The sequence below is a fragment of the Cantharellus anzutake genome, assembly GCF_015039405.1.
Source record: "Cantharellus anzutake strain C23 chromosome Unknown EI90scaffold_28, whole genome shotgun sequence".
Taxonomy (NCBI): domain Eukaryota; kingdom Fungi; phylum Basidiomycota; class Agaricomycetes; order Cantharellales; family Hydnaceae; genus Cantharellus; species Cantharellus anzutake.
The window spans coordinates 526,282-536,048 of record NW_024066978.1 but is presented as its reverse complement, the minus strand read 5'-3'; the positions used below and the strand labels follow the sequence as shown (position 1 = coordinate 536,048).

At 46.2% G+C, this 9,767-nt stretch overlaps 2 protein-coding genes across 2 annotated transcripts; one reads left to right on the top strand and one right to left on the bottom strand.

Annotated features, from left to right (window-relative positions):
- Positions 1–7,340: 7,340 nt before the first annotated feature.
- On the top strand, positions 7,341–7,568 carry EI90DRAFT_2922627 (uncharacterized protein; the record flags this gene model as incomplete). Its single annotated transcript, XM_039054801.1, has 1 exon — positions 7,341–7,568. A coding segment is annotated over one exon (228 nt), but the record flags the coding sequence as incomplete, so codon positions are not given.
- Positions 7,569–8,537: 969 nt separating this feature from the next.
- On the bottom strand, positions 8,538–9,454 carry EI90DRAFT_3124636 (uncharacterized protein; the record flags this gene model as incomplete). The annotated part of the gene is made up of 3 exons (XM_039063741.1): positions 8,538–8,575; positions 8,626–9,060; positions 9,130–9,454. The coding sequence occupies 3 exons, from the start codon at positions 9,452–9,454 to the stop codon at positions 8,538–8,540; spliced, it is 798 nt and encodes a 265-aa protein (XP_038915351.1).
- Positions 9,455–9,767: the final 313 nt, after the last annotated feature.

The window sequence follows — 9,767 nt, the reverse complement described above, 5'->3', positions numbered from 1 at the left end:
ATCCTCCTAACTCTACTTCCTCCTCACCTTCCTCATCCTCCAATACCTCCTCCTCTGACCAAAAGGCTGCGGCTCCTGATCCTGTGATTGTTGAATGGGACAGGAAGAACGACGTGGCTTTGACTCAGATTGCACTTACCATTGATGACACACCACTCGCCCTCATCAACAGTAAATGTTTTGCAAAAGAGGCTTGGGTTCAGCTATTCAAATGGTATAATGGTGTTGGTGCCCTAGACGCTGCAAGAGTAATGACACAACTTCCGAACCATTATCAACTGGACGATTCCAAACCATTGGAACCTCAACTGATCCAGATGCATGAACTTCGTGATCGATTGGCGAGTCTAGGTGATGACTACACTGACACCAAGTTCACCATGATAGTGTTGGAGGCACTCCCAGAATTGTATGACACGCTCAAGCAGATTGCCCTTGCAGATCTTGATGATGCATCGACAATAGCCTGTGACAACTCATAGCCCAAATCCTCAGAGAAGAGAAAAGGAAGAACAAACCTGCTTCGTCAACTGCATTGGTTGCCAAAACCATAAAAAGCGCTGACAAAAGTAATGGTAAATCTGATGGGAAGAAGTCAAAGAAAGAACACCTGCACTGTACCAACCCAAACTGCAAACGGCAGTTGGGACATACCTTCGAACGGTGTTGGGCTGAAGGTGGAGGTTCCAAAGGGCAGTGCCCAGCCAAGTCCAGCAATGGGCAGAGTTCTCAGAAGGGTGCTAAGAAAAAAGATGCAAAGATTGATGTCCTTCTTGCAGAAGAACATGCTGTGATCGCAGACAGCAATCATGCACAAATGACTGAATGGGTTATAGATTCTGGAGCATCATCTCACATCTGTGCTAATCGACTCTGGTTCTCGACATACTCACCTCTCCTTCCTCCACATCCAATCTATCTAGGCGATAAACGCACCCTCTTTGCCATTGGTCAAGGTCAAATCGAAGTTGTTCTGCATAATGGAACCAATGACCGACAAGTTATCATCAGTAATGTGCTGTACTGTCCAAAGATTGGCACAAACCTCCTCTCCATGACACAACTAACCTCAGTTGGAGCACAAGTTTATTTCGCCCCCAGTAGTTGTCAACTTCTTAATCCCAGCAGTGAATTCCTTGGAATTGGGAAGGCCTCTGGTGACCTTTATAGGTTGCCTTGCATTGTGACAGGTTTAGAATCCGCGTATATCTCTAGGTGTGCCAGGGAAGGTAATGTTGAGGCCACACTGGTTGCTCGTACAACTACTGCAACAGCTTCACTTGATGTCTGGCATGCTTGCCTTGGACACATCTCGTCGCAATTTATTCTAAAGATGGTCCGCAGTGGTATGGCCAAGGGAATGGAAGTAGTCAGGGATATGAAGGATGGATCAGCCTACTGTGAAGAATGTGAGGTGTCAGGACACACACGTTCCCCTATCCCTAAACAAACTCTTACCCGTTCTGGCAAAATCCTCGGATGCGTCTTCTCCGACATGTGCGAAGTCCAAACCATAACACATGAGGGCTACCGATATTTCATCACCTTCATCGATGATCACTCCCGCTTCCTGACCATCTATCCTATCAAGAAGAAAAGTGACGCTCTTGAGACCTTCAAAGATTTCTTAGCCCAAGCCAAACGTCAATTGGGCAAGAAGTTGAAGGTCTTGCACACTGACGGAGGTGGTGAGTACTTCTCCAACGAGTTCTCTGAATACCTTAGGGACATCAGGATTGTCCATGAGAAGACAAATCCTCACATGCCACAAGAGAATGGTGTGGCCAAGAGGGTCAATCGCACACTCGTCACGATGACAATTGCCATGCTTGAAAGTGTCAAGTCACACGTTGGCCGATCTGCCTGGCCATACACCCTCCGACATGCCGCACTCATTAAAAATATTGTTCCCCATTCCGCTCTCCCTGATGGTATTTCACCGTTCCAGCTCTGGATGGGAAACAAGCTGTCAGTTTCTACCATATGCACCTTTGGCTGTAAAGCCACCCTCACTATTCCTGAAAGACAACAAGATAAACTTGCTGCATGTTCCATCACTGGGATTCACCTGGGAATGGCTACCAGCAAGAAGGCTTTTGTGATTTATGAGCCTGAAACTCGTAAAATTCACGAATCCCATGATGTTCACTTCTTTGAGGAATCACCTGAACCCAAACGGGTGACAATTGAATCCTTGTCTGTGGATTCATCTTCACATGTGGTTGATAAGGACGATATGGCAGAGGGTGATGGAAGCGTTAGAAAGGCAGTGGAGGAAAGTGGTGAGAAGGGAATAGTGGACGGAGAAGTTGGAAATGGTGGACTGGACAAGATGGAAGATGATAATGATGGGGGATTGGAGGTTGATATGTTGGGAGAGGAAGAGGACGAAGTGGTGCCGGAAGCTCCCTGATGGTCAATGCATGAACAGCATACATGGATTCGAGATGACGATGATCGATATTTTGTCAATTCATACGATAGAACAGGTCAGTACACCAAACGAGTGGGCAAAGAGCACGCTTGCGTTGCCCAAACTGAAGTCCCATGCACCTATCACGATGCCATGAATCGCCCTGACTCCGATGCCTGGCTTGAGGCTTGCCACAACGAACTGATGTCCTTGAAGGAAACCCGAATCAGTTAGTACTGATGGGGTATGTCGTTGGGTATTTGCGTTGAAAAAGGGGGCAGATGGATCTGTTGAGCGTTACAAGGCTAGAATCGTTGCCAAAGGTTTTGGTTAGATTTATCAAGTTGACTACAACGAAACCTTCACACCTGTTGTCAAGTGGGTATCAATCCGAATCCTACTCGCTATCGCTGTGTGACTTGATCTTGAGGTACACCAGATGGACATGAAAACCGCCTTCTTGAACAGCGATCTCGAACACGTTATCTATATGAATCCGCCTATGGGGAGTGCTGATTATGGGAAGGAGAATGTCATTTGGGAGTTGGAAAGGAGTCTATACGGCCTGAAGCAAGCTTCAAGGTCATGGTATGAGAAGGCAAAGAAGAGTTCGTGAAACTCAGCTTCTGCTGGTGCGACTCTGACCATGCTGTGTTTGTTCTTCATGGGAAGGACAAAGTTTTTTGCATCATCGCCCTCTATGTTGACGATCTCATGATCCTTTCTAACAACCTCAGCCTTCTTAATCTCAAGAAGTCCCAGCTCATGAAAACGTTCAAGATGAAGGATCTTGGAGAGATTCACTGGTTTCTAGGACTCGAGATTACTCATGATCGAGCTCAGTACTTGATCTACATCTCCCAAACCCATTACATCAAGGATATTCTTACTCATTTTCATTTCACTAATTGTCGTCCAATCTCTACCCTGATCGCATCTAACTTCAAGTTGCCCTGACTTGATTCACCTGAAGTTGACGTCTGCGATTATCAGTCACGAATCGGCAGCATTATGTACATGATGCTTGGCACACGTCCCGATATCGCCTATGCAGTGGGTGCTTTGAGTCAATATTCTGCCAATCCTGGGAAGGAACACCTTATCGCTGTCAACCGCTTGTTCAGATATCTTAACTATTCACAGAACTACAAGTTGGTTTACAATGGTAAAGCTCACGATAACGACTTCACAGGTTACTCCGATTCTGATTGGGCCGGTGACCCACACGACCACCGATCCATTTCTGGCTTTGTATTCAAAATCGCTGGAGCCGTTGTGTCCTGGAGTTCGGGGGAGCAGTCTTCCACTGCACTGTCCAGCATGGAAGGGGAGTATATGGCGCTTACCCATGCTGCCAAGGAGGCAATATGGATTCAACAACTTATTGGTGATGTTCTCAAATCCTGCTCTATTCCTCATACTATTCTCAGTGACAATCAAGGTGCCCTCACCTTAGCCATTAACCCTGCTTACCACGCATGCATGAAGCACATCCATGTTAGGCAACATTTCATCTGCGAGTGCGTCAACAATGGTGATGTGGATCTTGACTATATCCTGATGGCTGATCAAGTAGCTGATGTTCTCACCAAAGGACTTGTGCAGATCAAACACGAGAAGTTCACCAAAGGGATGGGAATCATTAATGCCAATGTTCATTGAGTGGGCATATTGGAATATCAATGTCCATGCATACTGATATTTTCTTTATTGATGCGATATCAATTGAGGATATCATATATACCTTTTGTCTTGATGTCCTCTTCATTGCCGGTTATAGCAGGCAGTCGCTATAAGCGATATTAGCACTAGGTGTATAAAACACACTGTGCACGGAAATTTTTTACACCCCCTCAATTCTCTTGCTTGGGACTGAGGTGATATCCTTTTATTTTACTTTATTCCTTGTATGCGAGTTCTGACTGTATTTACAGACTGCATGTATAGGTAAAGGAACAATAAATTAGTTCTCTTGTTCGAGACTGAGACCGCACGTTGTAACAGGGAATTTATCCCAACATCACACAGGCTCACAGGGGGGATGGTAATCTCCTGCCTGCCTCTCTCAATCTCACCAAAGGTCCTTGTAGTACGGTGCTGTATAGTTGTGGCTGTGCAGTCACGGGACTACCCCAACTACACTCGCCACTGTATGTACATGAAAAGAATGAAAGTGCACTGATTTGTAGTGCAAGGGTTTATCCCTGCAACAACGTATAGCTTATTTACTTTAAGGCATAGCCTCGGTCCCAGGCCTTCTGGTCGCAGATTTAAGTGGTGTTAACAGCAGAACCGTTCGGAAATAGAGTTGGTGATAAAAATTTCATTCCTCACACCCAGAAGGCCTGGTATGTTTCGTACCTCAGTGTCACTTTGGAGGGTCATGTGTCTACATCTGGTATGGCCACACTGTCGCGTGAATTCGGATGAGCCCTGAACAGTCAGGGAGTGAGAAAGCAAGTCATGATGCATTGAGAGGGGCTTCAAACCCCTCCCAACGTTCACCTTCTGAAAAATCCCAGCAATTACTGCAAGATGCGCGGGATCATGGAACCCAGTGCATCACTGGCATTCAGGGTATCCCTTACAGCTCCTCTAATTTCCGTCTCGTAGTCAGTATGCGATTTAAGAAAGTTACTGGGTTCAATGTGCGTGAGTGGCAACTAGATGTTCACTGTGGGAAGTAAACTCTGGTAAATTACCAAGTTTTCATAGGTAAAGGACCATTTACTAAGTTTCGGGTGGTAATTGAGGGATGGTAATGTACCAACTCACCTGACAAGGTTGGTAACCAAGTTCTGTGCACCATATTTTACCAGATATCCTATGGTATTTGGCGACGCAATACATAGTGTAAGATTTCATGTTATGTACACCAGTTTTACAGTAAAGCACGATGTAGTCGATCATCGCCGACATCAAGGTGGACTGTACAAACTCAATACTACAGTCTACATGCAATCCCCCATCGCAGCGATGCTGTTCCATAATGAAACCTGCCACATACCGATGATACTGATGCTAACTTCGCGATAATATGTGTTACCTCTGAGAGAGAAATGAAGGGCATTTGAGTCAGTGTAGTATTGTCATGAGCTCTGCAATCAGAAAGAAGAGCGAGGTTGGCGCATTGATGCCTGGGAAATTCAAAGTCGGAGAGTGCATTCAAATATCTCACAAAGTATCCCATAGGATATATGCTTGATAAGCAGTCTTTCGATGGACATGGGGATTTGAATCTACAGCAGACTGTTTGCAGCGACACGTTGACAGTTGTGGCGCACAAGTTGCATTCAGCAACTCCCGAGTCCCTTACCTTCACCGCTCATCATCTGCCCTCCTCCCGACTGTAAATGCTATCGTGTATTTTGCCCACAAACACACTTCATTGAGACTTCTTAACCTGTTATATTGCTCCACTAGTGAGACAACACGCTTTCCATGGCAAATGAGCAATAAACATCGGAATTCCAACATGATCAGTCTTATCTGACATGCCTTATCATGCATCCTATCACACATCTTTCCATGTGTCTTTCCACGCATCTCTCCATGCATCTTTCCACACATCTTTCCACGCATTTCACGCGTCTTTTGTCCTTCATTAGTTTGCCGATGCACTCTCCTTTTCACAATGTCAAAATAAGTATAGCATATACTTGTGGGACTCACCCGATCTGTGGATCTCTCTGTTGCACAGAAAATCAAGACTCCTGATCTGCGAGGCCAAGTTCATGGTCTTCTTTAGCATGATGTCCGACACGTAGTCTCACACACACTGGGGTGACATACCAACAACTGAAAGGGTCGGTCCCTTTATTGCTCTTGCGCATCTCCATTCTAACTGACTCTCAAAGCTTGTTTCAAAACACCCTGCGCTTGAGACTATGAAAATGAGTGAATCGCTGAATGCCCCAACCTGAAGTTAATGAAGAGCTGTATCGACAACTCATCATGCGATGCGATCGAGGAGGGAGCATCCCATACAACAAACAGCAAGGAAAAAGCAGAGCAATGCCGATGCCCAAGTCATCAGGGATTTGACCTAGCTATGTCTTCCATCGCTTGTCACTCCCAAAAGTCATAACCCATGTACTAACTACTGTTACTTTTTTACAGTACTTCTCTCTGGTCACTCACGCTAACTCCTTTCACTCTTACTCACACTGCTATCACCGACTCATTCAACTCTGCCCAATCCCACCTCTGCTCTTTTTCGCATAGAATGCTTCGAGTTTTCCACTACCGTTCAATCTCTCTTGGTACTGTACTGCTTGTGCATCGCCTGTGGGTCACTTCTGATGGCCACGGTTTGTGTATATGCATGTATTCACTATCATATAAAACACCGTAAATGAATACTCTCTGACCCATATTGCACCATGCCAAAGATTGTAAAGTACCAACAACGAATCAGTAAATGACCAAATACCAATCTGGTAAAAATGGCCGTTTACCATAAAAAACATCGTACATCACCAGAAAAACTGACACCATTTCTGGTCAATTACTGCATACAAATTGGTATATTACCGCCGCTCTGGTGGTGTTTGAACTCGTATTTTACCAGACGAAAAATGGTAAATATTTTCCACTGTGTGTTGCCGAAGCACTACATCTTCGTTTGAGCTGTGTTGTGATTGCCAGCACTGGATCCGGCAAGACTTGGCCCTTTGGTCTCATCCATCTGGTGGCCAGGGGCTTCACCAGTATTGTGGTGTCACTGTTGAACGCGCTTGAGGATGACCAGGTGAGGCCAGATGTCAGTAACCTCTGAGCTTACTTCTGATCGATATGCCAGGTTGAGCACTTCACAAAGGCTGGCATATTGGCGCATGCGGTAAATGCGCAGACATACCATGGAACAATGTTATCTCAGGTATGTTTTGACTTGCACCACATAATTAGGCTCACTCATCCATCCTAGGACATCCGAGCAAAAAAGTATCGTATATTACTCACTTCACCTGAAATGCTGCACAAAAACTCGGCTTTCCATGAAGATCTTAATGCGATCATGCCATCGATTGACAAGCTCGTCATTGATGAGGCACACTGCATTGATCAGTGGGGTGCTGATTTTCGACCGGACTATGCGATTCTTGGCGATCTTCGTTCATTTTTCCCTAAATCCTGGCATAGAGTGAGATTGTAAGTGGTTTGCAAGCATTTGTGGAACTGTTCTCGCTCACCATGTTGGGGGACTTTATCCTATTTTCCAGCGCTTGCCTCTTCAGCCACGTTATATTTTGCAAGATGCTCCAAACAGTATGTGCTTTATCCTGAATGATCCCGATCATATCAATGGGGCTAAACTTGATAATGTGTTCTAGTTCAAACCCGGACTCGTTGGACTCTAGATACTTCTTGATGCGGTCCATTTCCCTCCACCTTGTTCATTTACACTGTTGATAGCCCACTCCAACATATCCTTTCGTGCATGGCCATAGCCACGGCCTCTATGTCTTTTTTCCACCAGTCTAGAATATCTGGGAGATTATCATAGCATATGAGGCTAGCGCGTTCGGCGCTTATCAACTGGTCCTCTGCCGAATCTTTCGATTCAGTTCTGAAGCTGATGAAGTCTACCAGGAGACCCAATGTGAGGCCCGCTTCCCAGATTCCTTTGAGAGCTTGCACAACTGCCATCGTCTGAATACTCTCATTATTGGATAGATAATCCTGGCGAGCTTTTGAATCTGGATATTGTGTTGCAAAAGCAGGAAGTTGGGCAGGGATGGGGCAAGAATCGCTGGGGGATGGGGAACCATCTGAGGGAATACTGGGCACAGGCGACTCACTCCGGCCGTTCATGGTAGGGAGACAGAGGAAATTTTTTAGGGATCTGATCACTAATATTGCCGGTGCCACCCCATTCCTGTATCAATAATAATTTGCATTCTGGGTCCTGTCTACAGTCTACAGTATCGGCGCATTTCAGCCAGCTGGATGACATGAAAGAATGGAGAAATGGGAGGTTCCAAGTCGCAATTTAAGCTAGTTCGGAGCAGGGAATGTCACATGCAACTGGAAAGTGGACACACACAAACACCAACACAACACAACACATCAATTCAATGCCCCTATGGTCACGCGCAGCCCACCAGAGTGTCTGGCACCGAGACTAAAGGGACTGGAAGAGCGAGATGACATTTTGAAACCCTATGAAATGTTATTTATCAAGGATGGCAAAAGAAGGAATAAACGCGCACTTTCATGCAAGGCAGAGATCTGGTCTCTCCTCTCCTCTCCTCCTGTGGCTTCAATGAGGTTGTCTGTGATGTGGAGGGAGACCGGAATGGGCTCGCCATTAGTTGGTACTTCAACAACGATGTGCAGGTGGTCCCCTTCCACACGAGGGAACACTTGCAAGAGCGGTAGGAGCGGCTTCAATGGTGTGAGATCGATGTCTTTGAGACTTTCGTGGAGGTCATCATCTACGCGTCGGCAGACCTGCCTGAGGATAAGATCCGAGGCAACAACATGATTGAGGCGAGGGGACCGTTTCTCCTTGATCAAGTCTTTGAGGGTGCTGACGTTTTCGGTCTTCAGAATCCTGACTGCAAAGATCGGATTCGGCTCCCCACCAACTTGGAGAACGAGACAGTTGAGCGAGAGAAGTTGCACGGGATCGGGAGCTCGGTTCACTTTTGAAGTGGAATATAGGAATTGACACAAAGTCAGGTGTCTACTTATCGGGATGAATGTTGACGCACCGGGCAACTTGATGAGCAGTGTCTCTCCAGCTGAGATGTTCAGGCGTGCTATTACCTGCCTCATACGGAGTTCCCCAATATTAGAGAATGCCTTGCTGACTAGCTCCTCAAGCACTTCACGATCATTATCGACGAAATTAGCTGGTGAGTTTGTAAATCTCCACACTTCGAGCTCGCTTGCATCAATGTCGCCAAGGACACGAGGTGCCTTGGCCTTGACCTTCTCCGCCAAGTCATCGACATCGGCGTCGGAAGATACTTCGACCTTGAATGACTGGCCAGTAGGCCTGTTTTTGTGATCGACGAGGAGGCACCAGACTTCCATGACAGTGAACCAGACACAATAAATTCGGCTAACTCCGTGACAATTACATACATCTGCAAGTTGCGATGAACCCAGATCGATAGGTCAAATCGTGAGTGGTCCGACGGGTCCTAGGTGGTGACCTTCTACTCTAACAGGCTACAGCAGCCGCTAAATACTATTGGGGTGCTGCACAATGAACCTATTCGAACTTAGGCCACCAAGTAGCCGATGGAACATTCAAGCTGCTTCTGACGTTCGACGAGTCCTATCCCAACAAACCTGCCACCATTGCCAAATATGCTCCATCCGAACGTTTATGCGAATGGAGAGC